This window comes from Coenobita brevimanus, chromosome 23 (assembly GCF_032717465.1).
Source record: "Coenobita brevimanus isolate Jiangsu-jjx chromosome 23, ASM3271746v2, whole genome shotgun sequence".
Taxonomy (NCBI): Eukaryota; Metazoa; Arthropoda; class Malacostraca; order Decapoda; family Coenobitidae; genus Coenobita; species Coenobita brevimanus.
The window spans coordinates 54,897,487-54,913,596 of NC_136976.1; the positions used below are offsets into that span (position 1 = coordinate 54,897,487).

Consider the following 16,110-nt stretch of genomic DNA (forward strand, 5'->3'; position numbering starts at 1 on the left):
ATACTACTGAAGGAAACTTATGGATAAAGACTGTAGATATATATAAGTGTTATATAGTAATGGAAATATAAAGTGTGAGGGGTTTTATGAATAATAAATGACAGACTACCATGAGCGAACTAGTGCCAGTGCGACGATCAGACGTGCTCGTAATTTCCATTGCTTTCACAGTGTTTTTTTTTTTAGTATGGATCCCAAACTACTTGAAAATTGTAGAATAGTGTTTATAGTGTTTGTATCTGGCTGTGGTAATCATATTACGGGTTGTTGGGAAGTGTAAAGTGGAGACTTCGTTACCCTACTTCAGAGGTCTCCACAAGTCCTACGGTAACCGACGAAGGCTCAACAATCATTCCAGGAGAAAGCTGAAGGTATGTGCCATAAGCATATTTAATTTTATTATTCTAGGACTAATAACTGATTTTTGGCAAATATTTTTTGAGAGTCTGTCGGAGCCCAAATAACCCCGCGGCACACGCAAGTTATTGGTAAACAAGCCCGCGGTGTAGGGGTTAACCAGTCTGCCATAATGTTCCCGGTCATCCAACCATTTACGGACTTATACCAATACACGCCACTTGCATCCATGTTCGTGAGGTTTTTGTAGCACCTTGGATGTGAAGCTGTGTGTACAACTACTGGCCTCATCTTGTGGCTCCCAGTCAGGTTTACAGCGAACATTACCGTCATCTTACACTTCTGGAGCTTGCGACCAGGGGCTTGTTTCTGTCTTTTAGCAATGTAAGTTGATTTTGGAATGGCCTTGTAATATAAGGACGTTTCATTGATGTTGTAGATCTGGTCTTTGGTGTACTGTCCCTCTTCAATAATCATTTTAAATATTGCAGGATAGTCTCTCGCGGCCAGCTCATCGGCAGAGGCACGTTCACCAGACAATTTCACCTAACGGAGTTCCTTGCGCTTGAGAAAACTGTCCAGCCATCCAACTGATGCCCTGAACGGTTTTTCCACTTTTAACCTTCGAGACGCAGCCTTGTAAAAGAGCTGGGCTTGGTTCCGAATAAATCTTCCATTGAGTGGAACACCTTCCTTTTCTTTCTGCATTATGAAGGTGGCAAGATAGCGCTTTATTAATATCATAACAAGATTTCCCACCCGCGAATGGCCGTCTAGGTCAGAGGCACCGTACGTCTTCACTACAGCTTTTATGGCTTCACGGTTCTTCCACACAGTTCTCACTGTATATTCAGCCAGTCCAAGGGTTCTCCCGATTGCCGTGTTTCCTTGACCCTCCTCCTTCATCTTAATTATCTTTAACTTGGCGGCGTGCTTCAGAAGTTTCTTTACTCTTGGGGTTGGAGCCATGGTGCAGCAAAGTACAGGCGGCACAAAAAACACCACACGTTGTACACGACAGGTTAGCTGTAGAGAGCAGATCCGTACAGTGCACGAGCCGGGACTGTTATGGCGCGCCCGCTCCCTTGTACCCCAAGCTGCATAGTAGAATGCCCGGGAATTTCTGAGTATCAACATGACAACACGTGACGCGCTCTGTGAGAGGTGGTTGCGCACTAATAGAAAATGGCATTTTTGAGCCACTCCTTGCCTCTGTCTTGCGTTCTGTGCGGTAAACTCGCGCATTAAAGGGTTTTTGGTTATGATTTTTGGTCACTCGTGCACAAGGCGAATCGCGCACTGCGGTGACGCGCACTGTGCGAGCCCACTGTATATGAGAGAAGGGGGTGTGAGCTGGGAGCACGGCAGTGAAATGGCATTGGACAGGGCAACATGGAGGCAATTTGTTTGTGGCCTCCCATTATCAGATTACGGTGTTTGGCATTAGAAAGATAGATAAATAGTTTGGCCATATGGAGAGGATGGAGAGCGAGACACTAACGAGGAGAGTGTATATGTGTGAGGTGGAGGAGGTGGAGGGAGAAGGAGACCAAGGATGAGAATGAAGGATGTAGTGGAGAGGTACAGTACATGAGACAGGTATGTGTGAGTTGAGGGGAGGGCAGCAAAATAGCAAGGGACAGGATGACATGGAGGCAATTTGTTTGTGGCCACCCATTACAGGATTAAGGTGTCTGGCAATAGTTAGAGATTGATAGATAGTACTTTGAAAATGCAGTTATTTATAAAGCAGGAAAACTTAAGCTCCAGAAAATATTACAACAGCAATATCAGTTTATCCAACGTAGTATGCAATTGCTACTCTCAAAATACTTAATGTTTGTACTTTGAATATACAGTTATTTATAAGACAGGAAATACTGAAACTCCAGAAATTATTACATAAGAAATACAAGTTTATCCATTGTAGCAAATAGCTCTCATGTGTAGGGAGGCTCCCCATGTACAGCTCTTCTTAGCACAGTGGAGTCGAAGGGTTTTTGTCTCATTAACTCTCCTCCTCTTACTGGCTCCCTTCAACCTCTCTGCCGCACTGTTGCACCTTTATCTCTTTTCTGTCACTACTTCAATGGCCACTGCCCCTCTGAACTGTCTGCTTGCAACCCTCCACCACTACAGCAGGCAAGAAGCATCCGTCAAGCGACAAACTCTCATCTTTTCTCTCCAGCTTTCTAATGCAAGAGTGAACAGCTACCCCAGATTCTTCATGAATGAAGAAGATCAACTCTGGAATTGTCTTACTGTGTGTGTATTTCCTACTGCCTATGGCCTCCAGTCCTTCAAATGCAGTGTGTCCAGTGTTCTGATGTGAACAGATCTTGAATTTGTCTCCCTGTTATTTTGTTTTTGTCTTTTTTTTGAAAGGAACACTCTGGCAGGCTTCTGGAACTTACTTCCTTCGTGCTTGCATTTGTGGGTAGGTGGGGCGCTCACCATCCACTCACTTGATATAATGCTGCTTTGGGTGTCTGCCCTTTCCTTTCGTACTTCCTTCCTCTTCTGTCTTTCCTTCATTCTTTTCATTTCCTTCTCCTTAACGCTGACTTTACACTCCCTCTCCTGTCTTTCTTTCCTTCATTCTTTTCACTTTCTTGTGCCAAGGTGTGACTTTACACTCCCTCTTCTGTCTTTCTTTCCTTCATTTTTTCCCCTTCCTTCTGCCTATGGGTGACTCTACACTATGTGACAGGCCAAATGGTTTCCTATACACCAGGAAACCATTTACTATGCTAAGTGGTAACCATATAACCGAATTATGGCGCCTGTTGGTTTAGTGCAGTGGTTCTTAACCTTTATTGAGTCATGGACCCCTTTGAGAATCTGGTGAATGCTATGGACCCCTTCCCTAGATGCACATTAGCACATAAAACATTTTGCATACAATGAATATACCTTGTATTATTGAAAACTACCTCACGTAGTGCATGACATAAAGTATAAAACAGTCTTTACAAAGAATTATGTTTCTCACTCTTTTCTGAGTAAAAACTAATGGCCACTCAATGAAAAGGTGAAATACATCCAACTTGTGCAAATTAAACAAAACAAAACTATAATTCCGCTCAAAAGTTCATTTCAATGAGAAGGTTGTTGTTGTTTGGTATGTATAAGAAGATGAAATTGTGGAACGGTCTTTGACAAGGTAACAGTAACACGCATGTCATCTATGACATCTAATTAATTTCGACTTTTTGTTTTGATAGAAACAAACGCTGAAAACCCTGACTCACAAAGGTATGTAGCAGAAAACGGAATCAGAGCACCCATAGTTCGCTCTGTCATGAGGACGAGGGTAGGCTTGTGTCAACAAACACCAGAATTCTTCAAGACTCTTCGATTTGGGGGGGGGGGGCAGCTAATGCTGCCAAATGGCATCACGCAATATCAATGAATTGTTCTCAATTGCTGTGACCTTCACGAACTCCGTGAAGCCCATCCATGGACCCCAGGTTAAGAACCCCTGGTTTAGTGGGTAATTGAGGTGCTCCAATTGGATTGAGCCTGTCTAGGTTTATATCCAAGGGGTGGTTGGGGTTTAATGCTCATGTAATGCCACTCAGGGATAAGTGAGGCTGGTCACTCTCATCTTAACTCGTTGAGAGTGATGGGCCTCATTTGGGACTTATCAATGTCGAAAGAAATTGGCCTCAAACGAGCACAATTTTCAAAGGCGTACCAAAACCACGCCACGAAGAGTAGGTGGCTGAAATTTGTATGGGAAACAGGGGCACGTGGCAACTCTCAATACCACCCATGCACTGTGCCATATACGCTCAGAATGTGCGCGCGCGCGAGGACACCATGGAGTGCACACTAATTTTCCACCCGTGATACTGCCAACCCCACACCAGGCGCCAGGGGGGCTATACACACACACCCACGTGAGAGAGAGAGAGAATAAATACAGGAATGGCAAAGGAGCATCCCTTCGAGTGAGGAGATAAGGCATAATCCTCGGTCCCTCTTCTCTCTCTTATTCTCCATTCCCTCCCTCCTCTCTCTCTTATTCTCCATTCCCTCCCTCCTCTCTCGGAGAGAGAGAGAGAGAGTTACGGGTGTAGGCCTAAACTGTATAATAACGTATGCTATGTCGGCAGTGCGTAAGGTAAAGGTAATTTATCGTAGTTTGAGAGAGAGTTGATGATACCGTAATCACGTGATCCTTGCCAAGGCCATGGTAAATAAAGGCTGTTTTTCCCGGATAATGCTCCCATCCTTACCTCAATCACTGCGGGTGGTGGGTGGATTGCTCGCGCCACAAGCTGTTCATATTCTGGTCATTTTATCACACCACCATGTGACTTTATGTGGTTGTATATATATATATATATATATATATATATATATATATATATATATATTGCCGGATGCGCGCGAACATGTCCAAGACGATGATGTGTGTTTCATTCAATTCTGTAAGACTTGAAATTTTAGCCAAACTGTCGCTTGGCACCCAGTACCTACAGAAGCATGGTCGCTCTCCACGGATTAAATTTCAGGACCAAATTGCCTAACCCCAGGCTCCTCTGTTCTTCATGGGGCAACATAGGATTGGATGATGGAGAAAAAAAAAAAATGCAGTAACTGTGTGGTTTAAATTCACTATTAATTATGCTAAAACTGTGCCTAATTACTGTGATTAATATTTTGTGTTGTTGAAGGTCACAGTTTAAATAAATAGACTGAAACTTGTGTAAAATATGAGGAATAAGTTTGGACCCTAAGGCTCCGGACCTGGCACAGGGTGGCATCATATCCTGTGTAAAATATGAGGAATAAGTTTGGACCCTAAGGCTCCGGACCTGGCACAGGGTGGCATCATATCCTGAGTGTTGGCAACTTCAGCAAGATAACATCAAAGTACTACGAGTATTACTGCTAATGACCTCCAAAGTGCCTTATATGATGTGGCACTCTGTAAAATGTGTATCTAAAAATTCAGGTGGGTTTCATTAGTAAAATATGATTGTGGATGATAATTAGTAGTGTCCAACCTCATAAGCAACTTACGTGTAAAAGTATTAATGTTGCTGTGCTATTGGTACCCTAAGGTAATGTATCAGACTGGGGTGGCATTGTTATAACCTGAGTGTATGATGAAAAAAAACATAGGTAGTATTTCACTGTAAATGGGTTTCATGATTAATGTGTTTTGGGTGTTGGTGGGAGTAGCAGCACTACAAGTACTGATGCTATGTTGCAAAGCCACATACTGTTTTTTGGTATATAGTGAGTAGCTGAGGTGCACCACTTGTTACTGAGTAGTGAAACGGTAACAACGCTACATTTCTGAATGAATGAACGAAAGAATGAATGAAAATGTGACATGGCGGCGCAACAGCAGAGGTCATATGCCGCCGAACACATATTAAAAGAAAGTCAATATATATTAAAAAAAACAATAAAAAGCAAAAAGAGAAAAAGATGCATAAAACAAACCAACAGCATAAAAGAAACAATCAAAACTAAAAACATGGTGGAAAGACAGTGGTTAAAACTAGAACATTATCATTATAACAAAAATATGGTAATGCCCTACAGCTTGTGGAGAAGGCTAGAACTCAACACAAAGGAGAAGGTGTCTCCCCTCATAGCACAAGCCTCTTCCTCAAGCAAAGAAGAGAGAAGGTATTATCCGTTGCCGGCTCGGCACCCAGAAAGGTACTGCCGACAAAAGTCCCCTAGCCTGGAGCATTTGACAAGGAGATGCCGCACAGTCAAAGGAACCAGACAGTCATCACAATAGGGAGGGGGTGCCCTCTCCATTAAAAAACCATGAGTCAACCTAGTGTGGCCAATCCAGAGATGGGCCAAAGCTGTTTCCCACTCTCTTGACAGTCCCACATACCCCCTATTGCCCAGGTTCCAACGAATGCTGTGGAGTTTGTTTACCCCTGCTGCATCCCACCTCCTCTGTCAGCAGAAACAGACAGAATCCACAGTGGCTGCACATAAATCCTCAGATGGGACACAGTAATGAGAAGGACGAGACGCAGCAGCTCTAGCCAAAGAGTCTGCATGCTCATTGACCACAACCCCCACATGTGCAGGGACCCAACACAGTTGTACAGAGTATCCTCACCTACATAATAAGAAAAGCCACTCCAAGACAGACAGGACTAGGGGATGTGACTGAAAGCCATGAGACAAAGCCTGTAGGGCACTGACTGAGTCACTAAAAATGGTAAAAGAAGCTGGGGGAAAATTAAAAATCAATTCAACCACAACTAAAATGGCGGTAAGTTCAGCGGTAAAAACAGATGCAGAAGGAGGAAGACTCCCACCACAGCTAAAATCACAAAAAATGACACCAAAGCCTGTCCCCACACGTGATTTAAAGCCACCAGTATATACAAGGATTGAGTCACTGTGTGCAGAGGCATGTTCTAAAAAATAAGATAAAGCTGTCTGTGAGGAAAGAGAGGCCTTCCTCTCAAGGAAGTAATCACATGGTTGTACCTCTGGGATAAGCCAGGGAGCCACTCAGGGGACACGCATAGGGCACACAGGGGAGGACTGGACATCCAACTCCCCCATGGCAGCCCTCGCTCTGTACCCAAATGGGTGTGGATAGCGAGGGTGGGTGTCATACAAGGGGAGAAGCGTGACCTCAGAGACAGCCTTACAAATCAGTGAGGCTGGAAGACTGTGAAGGCGGTGCCAACACTGCACCATTAAGGAATGCCGGAGGAGATCCAGTGGCGGTTCATTCACATCAACCAACAGACTTTCAATCGAGGAAGACGGGAATGCCCCAGCTGACAGACGAATCCCAGCATGATGGACAGAGTTTAGTGGCCGCAGCTGCGTCTCAGTAGCAGAAGAGTATACCACACACCCACAGTCCAATTTGCTTCTTACTAAGGTATGGTAAAGTCAGAGCAGTACAGTTCTGTCAGCTCCCCAAGACAAGTGAGATTGGGTCCACAGGCTTGGCAAGGCAAGGACGCATGATAGTCGTAATGAATGGATATGAGGTACCCACGTCAGTCTCCTGTCAAAAACAAGTCCAAGAAACCTTGTCTCATCCACATATTGTACCCTGTGGCCATATAACTGGAGGTCTGGGTCAGGGTGAACTCCTCTCAAGTGGCAGAAATGCAAGGCCACTGTCTTTGTTGGGGAGAAACGGAAGCCGTGCATGGTGGCCCACCGAGAGACCATGTCTAGAGTGAGCTGCATGTGACATTCAGCCACGGACATTCGAGATGCAGCATACCATAGAGCTAAATCATTGACATACAGTGAGACCGACACCCCTTCTGGAATAGAGGACACAGTACTGTCCAATGCTATAGCAAAAAGGGTCACACTGAGGACACTTCCTTGAGGCACCTCTTCCTCTTAAGGGTACTAAGGAGACAGGGTGACACCATCTCTAACCCTGAATTAATGGTCATGCAGAAAATTTAATATACATAGGGGTAGCTTGCCACGTAAACCAAAAGAATGGAGTTGCTGGAAAATACCAAACTGCCATGTAGTATCATATGCCTTTTCTAGGTCAAAGAAAATGCACACCAGATTTAACATAGTTAACCATGCTTTGGTTGCAAAACTGAGCAGTGATAATAAAAAGATTTTGTGGCCTGAACTGGTCATTCGCTAAACTGGAGTGTGTAATACTGAGTATATACTGTACTCTCCTATTTCTTGTAAACTCTGAGTCTTGTTGAATAAAGAACCAGTCAGTATAATTTTTCACTCTTGGTTGCTACTATAGTTTTTTTTTCCAGAACCAGTCAATTTGTCACACTTGGTTGCTGTTACTTTTTTTTTTTTTTTTTTTTTTTTGACTGCTAACTTTTGGAACTCAAAGCACTGATAAATAAAGGAATCAATAGTTATTTACCTCTTTTTATTATTCTTCCCTTTTTGTTTCTAGAATGATTTAAATGGATTAACATGTTTTGGAATTCCTCTTTTGTAGTCAATGTGGCATTACAGTAATATTCTGCTTAGACCCAATTTCTCTCCTTACTAAATGATGGTAGTAGGAAAATAGTAAAGAGAGATTCATTCAGATGAGGGATGTTTTTGTCACTTCCTTTTTTGTTTCATTTGCATGAACCTCACCTAACAGGTGGCTCATGTAGCTCTGAGGTGCTACCCCCAAAGAGATAAATAAATAAGCTGGTTTTAGAGTACAACCCTCTACCTCCTGGCTCTAATGGTGATGTGCCACATTACTGCACTTCCTGATCTTCAGTTTCCCTGTCCTCTTTTGCATTTCCTTCATACCCATGCTACTATTATGTGGATATATGTGATAGCTTTGTAAATAAACAATTAAGCAATGTACTGTGCCAGTGGTGTGCAACCATGCCAAGCCTTCATACACTTTCCCAAAGTAGTTACACACTGTTTTACTATCTTGTTTGGTTTATTTTGATAATACAATAGATTTTCTTTGCTCAATTAATCAAAGTACAAGTACTGGAAGCATATTCCAGGTTTTGAATGGTATACAGAGCTTCAAGACATCATTTTTCTTCTACGATGGATGCATGGATGGAATAAATGATGACAGCATGGGCACCCATCACTCACCATCCACTTCATTACTCATCAGGCATACTGATATCTTTTTTGCCTCCTTTATCAGTATTTTTCTATATACAGTACCTTCCCAACAACAATCTGCCAAATTATCCTAAAGTGCATAATTTAATGTAAAAATTATATGGAGAAACTAATGGAATTCTTTCAAAGTCAACAACATATAATATTACATCCAAATCTATGTGACAAAGAGATCACATCACCTGGGGAGGGTCCATGGAGATGCTCTTAAATTCCTCAACCAGCGTGAGCATGAAGAAATTAAAGGCAGTGGCACAGACCCATTCTGACACAGTGCTGGCTACGTGGAAGCCCCATCCGCCATCATCGGGGTACCACTTCCGAGGGTTGTCACCTGTACCAAACGTGTATTGATATGATTACTATTTACAGCATTATAAAGCATATGGTCAAGCACAGAGAGACTACTTATGAAATGAAGAAGATAAAGCTAAAGTAGATGAATCTGACAAAAAACTTGAGTACAGTACTGTACTAACTGGAAGGAAAGTGAGATGTTTTTGAAAGAGGTGTAAAAGGAAAGAAGTGGCAATGAACTTTTTAGGATTACATGGGAGAGGGAAAGATGCCATATTATTTAATCACTATGCTTGTGTTTAAACAGTCAGCAAAGTGTTCATCCATCCATCCATCATCCAATCCTGTGTTGCCCCATGGGGAGCTTAGGAGCCCGGGGATAAGCAAGTTGGTCCTGACATTTATGATGAAAGTGACCAGCCTCACTCATCCCTGAGTGGCATTTCATGAGAAATAAACTCCAACCACTGCTTTGATATCAACCTTCAATGGCTCAAACTAATTGGGGCGCTGTAATTATCCACTAAATCACCAGGTGCCACAATTTGGTTATATGGTTACCACCCAGCTTAGCAAATGGTTTCCTGGTGAACAGGAAACCATCTGACTTGTCACTCAGTGTAGTTACCCACAAGCAGAATGATGAGGAAGGAATGAAGGAAAGAATGACAGAAGAGGAAAGTAAAGTCACCCGTAGGCAGAAGGATGAGGAAAGAATGAAGGAATGAAAGACAGAAGAGGATGGAAGGAATGAAGGATGGAGGAAAGGACAGCCACCTGAGAGCAGCACTACATCAAGTGAGTGGATGGTCAGTGCCCCTGCCACCACAAAGCAAAGTGTTTAAAATGAAAATTGTATGGCAGACATGGTGGGAATGCTCAGAACTAAGTTAGTGGGGAGTAGGGTACATGCAGGAAAGGGAAGGTGTTCGTTTCATTTCATTTCATTTTTTAAGGCTCCACCATACTTGCATGTGTCTGCTTTGATCACCTAATGGCAGCTCTCCATGCTGCTCAATCTCTGGCAGCCTCCCTTTTCAGTTCCTTATCCCTGAGGTCACACACTATGACCTCGTCCCAGGTCATTTTCGGTATCTCACAAGCCTATCCCTAATGTTAATGCTTCTCACACATGCCCAAACCATCTCAATTTACCTCTCCTCACTACAACATCAATACACTCCGGTCCACCCTACCTCTTAATTCTTCCATCGTAAAACCTAGACCCCCCAGGCCTTCCACTCAAGGGCGCACTGCACATCCACCTAATTGTTGTCATTTCTGAATGTTTGTGAATATCATCTTCTTTTACTGCCCAGGTCTCATTACCATACAGGATTACACTCTAAACACATGCCTCATACAAAGAACTTTCAGCACAGAGGGAGAGCCCTCTCAGTGTCAGGAGAGGTGCAGGGTTGGCAAAAAAAAAAAAAAAAAAAACTATTTGAAAAAGCCCAACCCACCTTTATATATATAAAAAAAAAAAAAAAAAAAAAAAAAAAAAAAGCCAAGGTTGTTTTTTTCAAAGTGTACCATAAAACAAATAAAAATAATAATGTTTATACCTAACTATGGACAGCCCAATTAAAGGATGGATGCTTATGGAACACTGAACAAAGAATGATGCCCTCCCAAGTGGGTTTTGCCAATATTTCAAAAACATATTAAACTGTCCTCCTAGCTCAGCATCCATTGGGGATTTTTTTCAACTTTTGGCCATGTGTGGTCAAAACTGAGATATAGATTTGGTGTGGAAATGGCCACAAAGCTTGTGAAAATTTACAAGCATTTTCGCCTGACAATGAAAGACAATGATGATGAAAACGGTGATGAAATGTCAGATACAGGCCCAGAGATAACTACTAGTTAATCATAAGAAATGAATGCAATACACTTGTAGGTTCATTGCTTCAGGTTTGATCAATAATAAGCCTGACCTCTTCTTATATAAATTTTTGTAATGGTGGTGGGGAAAGCTATAACATGATGTTTTGAATTCAGGTAAGGAATAACATTCTTATTAAAATATATATATATATATATATATATATATATATATATATATATATATATATATATATATATGTTACACTAGTGAGGAAAGCTATTACACACACACACACACACACACACACACACACACACACAAAAAAAGGTTCTTATGATGGTGAAGAAAGCTATTACCTGGTATTTTTTAACCGAGATAAGGAATAACATTATTATTTGCCAAGAAATATTATATTTTCATGTTAGTAGGAAATTTAGAAAAGTAATGATAAGATTATTTTTTTACTTGAAGCAAAGAACTACAATCTTATCTGAAAAAGCTATTTTCTTATATGGGTTATGAAAACAATAACAAGTATCATGATTTGCTTTAACTGGGTCAAAGAATAATATTCTTATTTGAAGAAAGTTATTTTCTTATATTAGTTGGGAAAGTTATAACAGGTAACATGATTTGTTTTAACTGAGTCAAAGAATAACAGTCTTATTTGCAAAGACAGTGTTTTTCTTATGCTGGTGAGGAATACTACATGATTTTGTTTTTTAAACTGAGGTCAGGAATAACATTATTTTATGATCTAGTATTTTCAATAATACATACCAGTAGATATATATTTCATTGGAGATTGGACAGTCTGGAAACTTCAAAAGAAATGTAGATATTGTAACTCAATAGAAGTTAGTCAATTATAGTATTTACAGATATTCTTTTCTATTATGTACAGTCACTGACATTATCTGAGTTCCAATTCCACAGAATTTCAATTGCAGCCATTGCAGGTTTTTCAGAATACAGTACAGTATATATTACCATTTACATATTATTATTTAGCATAATAGAATAGCTCCTGATTCAACAGTTATCAAAGAATGTACCTTGAGGTATAAGTTTAAAAACTATTAACGAAAGCATTAAAGGAAGTATGATATTGCGCAATATTGTTCAAGCCTATATGAAAATCATTATTTTATTGTACCATACTATGTGAAATGTGGATATTACACCATGAAAGTAAGGATGTTAAGATTATGCTTGATAAATATCAAATAAATGCTTGGCAATGCTTAATGGTGTTTTTTTTAACCTTTAGCAGAAAGTGATAAGTATCTAAGATTACTGTTGACATTTTCTTATTTTTCTGCTGTAGCCAGGAGAAATAGGGTGGTACTCCCAAGGGGAATGGGAATGCTCATGATGGGGAGAGCTGGAGCTCCTGTTTCACTAGCTACCTAACCATCCACCTTTGCTGACCTTTTCAGTGTGACAGTAACATGGAAAGTAGACCAGCATACTCTTCCACACATTTCCTCTATCTTATGCACTACACCACGTGTACTTTACATATTGCACAACACACCCCACTACGTTACAGGGGCTGATGCTAGCAAGGGCATGCGGCCAGAAAACTTTGTCCCCGCTACCTAGTGGTGGACTTTTGGGGGAAGGGGTGATGGGGGTTCCATCAGCATAGATTGTGGGTTCGGGGCGAGATGGGGTTCAAACCTGTGCCAGAGGGTACAAGGCACTGCAGTTCCCAGGCTGCCACTTTCGCCCAATAAACAGGGGCCCGAACCTGGGTGTAATGCCCCAGAAGGCTGCTCTATCACTGGGTGCATAATGGCGGGGCAGTTACAATGCCAAGGTGCGCTTGGAGGATGTCCTTGCAGCTGTCCTGGCAAGGTGCCCCGAGGCCACTACCACAGCCACTGGTAAGGTTGATGGGTTAGGGGTCCAAGATATATTGCCTGGACCTGGGACGGTGCAGTGGGTGGGGCCTGTGGTATGTCTCTGCCCCTTTATTATTACCGACTATGGCCAAGCACAAGAATAAGCTTCAAAGCAAGCCTGAGGACATTAATTCACCCAGGAGGATGAGAGTGGATTCATGGAATATAGGAAGTTTAAGGGGCAGAGCGAGGGAAATGGTTGAGGCATTCAGTAGGAGGTGGATGAATGTGGCATGTTTGCAGGAAGTCCGGCACAGGGGTGGATCAGCCAAAAAGATTGTTGGGAAGGATTGCTACTATAAGTTGCTTTGGCAGGAGAGGACAGATGTATATGGGAATGTGGGTGTGTTGGTTGCTGAGAAATGGGAGGAATATATTATGAAAGTTATGAGAGTAAACGACAGGATATTAGTAGTGAAAATTTTGTTTGGTGGAATGATGTTTGCAATTATATCAGCATACGCTCCACGGGCAGGCTTGGATGAGGTTGAGTGGTATGGGGGATGATGAGATAGTGGTTTTGGGAGGGAACTTGAATGGTCATGTAGGTAAAGCAGCTCAAGGATATGAAGGAGTACATGGGGGATGTGCATAATGGTGCAAGAAATGCGAAAGGGGAAAGGATACTTGAGTTAGGGGAGGCAATGAACATGATTGTGTGCAACACACATTTTAGGAAAACAGAGAGTAGGCTGATTACATATGAGTCTGGGGGAAACAGCAGTCAGACAGATTATTTTCTCTTTAGGAGGGTTGATGGGAGGTTTGTGAGGGATGTTAAAGTTATAGGAAGTGAGGAGTGTGTGAGGCAGCACAAATTATTGATAAGAGTTGGTGCTTAAAGAACGAGTGATGAAAAAAAAAGACTTATGTACTTACGAGGAAAATATGGAAGCTGGAAAATCAAGCAGTAAGGGATGCCTTCTATGGCGAGATGAGGAAAGAGGTGGATGAACAGGGAGCCATTGACAGAGGCGTTAATGAACAGTACAGAGCCCTCAAGAACAATGTCTTAAGAAGTACTGATGCAGTACAGTAAAACCTCGATATAACGGACTTCAATAGACCAGAATTCGTTTTTATCGGACTCAAGGAGCCACCGGACTAAATTCCTATGTCGGAAAAAGTCCGCCGGACTGCCTGACCACTTCAGGTATGTTCACTACAATAAGGTAAATAGCTAAAAGACATGTTTATCAGTACAGTATTATTATATATACAGTATTACATACAAGCCAAATGGTTTCCTGTAAGCCAAAAAAAAAATTTACAACTCCGGGTGGCAACCATATAACCAAACCATACGTGCTCCCTACGTGTCAACAAGTGGGTTGGTGGAGGGTTAGTGCCCCTCCCCGTAAAACAAATAACTCAAAGTCAATTGGTTACCCCTTGTGGGATTATGGTGTCTGGCAATAGATAGATAGATAGACACCATTTGATTAATGTAGTGATGTTATAACACAGTACAGTAGTGAAGTTATAACAGTACAGTACCGCAATGGTAGTCAAAACAGTTTAAAAACCATTCATGCAATCTGAACTAATGTCTGATATATCAGACATATCCGGGTTAGCAGGGGGAAGTCCAGATGTCGCTATTATCGGAATTTTGCATTTTTCGGAATGGCTTGGGCCCCAATTAGTACGTAATAGTGAGGTCTTACTGTATGTGGTTGGACAAAAGGCCCACCAAGACATAAAGTAACTTGGTGGTGGAATGAGGGTGTAGAAGCTGCAGTTAAGGAGAAAAGAAGGCTTTTCCGGGAATGGAAGAAGGGTGGTAACAAAGAGGAATACTTGGCTGCCAAACGTAGAGTTAGAAGAGAGGTATACAGGGTGAAATTTGAGTCACTGAGACTTCTACTTGATAACCCAAATCATGTGGAAAGGAAGAATATGATATTTAGGGTGGCAAGTCAGGTAAAGAGAGATCATCAAAATATTACTGGTGAGCAGTGTGTGAAAAAGAATGACAGAAGTGTAGTGGTGAACAGAGGGGATAGTAAAGATGCATGGAGAGAGCTTTATAGCAAGTTGTTGAATGAGGAGTTTGATTGGGACATGCATGGTTTGGAGCCAGCAGATCCAATGTTGGGCTCTTGGCCTTTGATGGACGCAGCTACTGTGAGCGAGGCAATAGGCAGGATGCAGGTGGGGAAGGAAGCAGGTGTGTCTGGGTTGACTGCAGAAATGTTGAAGGCCTCAGGAGATATAGGAGTGAGGTTAGTCACTGACCTGATATATATGATTATATATGAGTGTGTTGTCCCAGATGACTGGCTGAAGCATGTAATTGTAAATGTGTACAAATGGAAGGGTGATGCCCTCGGAAGAGGAAATTATAGAGGTATAAAGCTTTCATATCAGATAAGGAAAGTAAAGGAGAGAGTTCTAGAAGCTATGATTAGAGAAAGAGTGAATATTAATGAGAAGCAGTTTGGGTTTATGCCAGGTAGGGGGACCACTGATGCCATATTCATTGTCTGACAGCTTCAGGAAAATATTTATAGTAAAGAAAAGGAGCTGTATTTTATTTCTGTTGATCTGGAGAAGGCCTTTGACAAAGTCCCTAGAGAGGTGGTGAAGTGGGCAATGAGAAAGCCTGGGATGGAGGAGTGGCTGGTTAGGGTGGTTTTGACCATGTGGGTGGGTGCTCGCACCCAGGTAAGAGTGAATGGAGATTTGAGTGATGAGTTTTCCCTGAATGTTGGTGTGCATCAGGGGTCAGTTTTTTGAGTCCCTTGTTGTTTATCATGGTACTTGATGCCCTCTCATGTGACTTCAGCAATGGATTCCTATGGAAGTTGTATGCTGATGATTTAATGTTGATTGCAGATAATGAAAGGGAGGCAGAGGAATGATTTAGGAAGTGGAGAGATGGTATGGGGCACAAAGGCTTAAGAGTAAATGCAGCTAAAACAAGTGATGATATCTAGGGTTGGTGGCAGTAGAGTCAAAGAAGAGGGAGATTGTCCATGTGCAATTTGCAACAAGGGCGTGGGAAGTAATTCCATCTTGTGCAGTGCTTGTGATAAGTGGATGCACTAGTGATGTAGCGGTATTTGAGGAAGAATGCGAGATAATGCTGATTTTATGTGTGCGACGTGTCGA

At 42.0% G+C, this 16,110-nt stretch overlaps 1 protein-coding gene across 1 annotated transcript in view; it reads right to left on the minus strand.

The window, feature by feature from the left end:
- Window positions 1-16,110, minus strand: part of LOC145392978 (DNA damage-regulated autophagy modulator protein 2) — a 75,035-nt gene that overhangs the window by 16,910 nt on the left and 42,015 nt on the right. Inside the window, exon 5 of the mRNA XM_080267276.1 lies at window positions 9,144-9,295. Within this exon, the coding sequence (XP_080123402.1) occupies window positions 9,144-9,295 (152 nt within the window). The remainder of the gene's footprint in view (window positions 1-9,143; window positions 9,296-16,110) is intronic.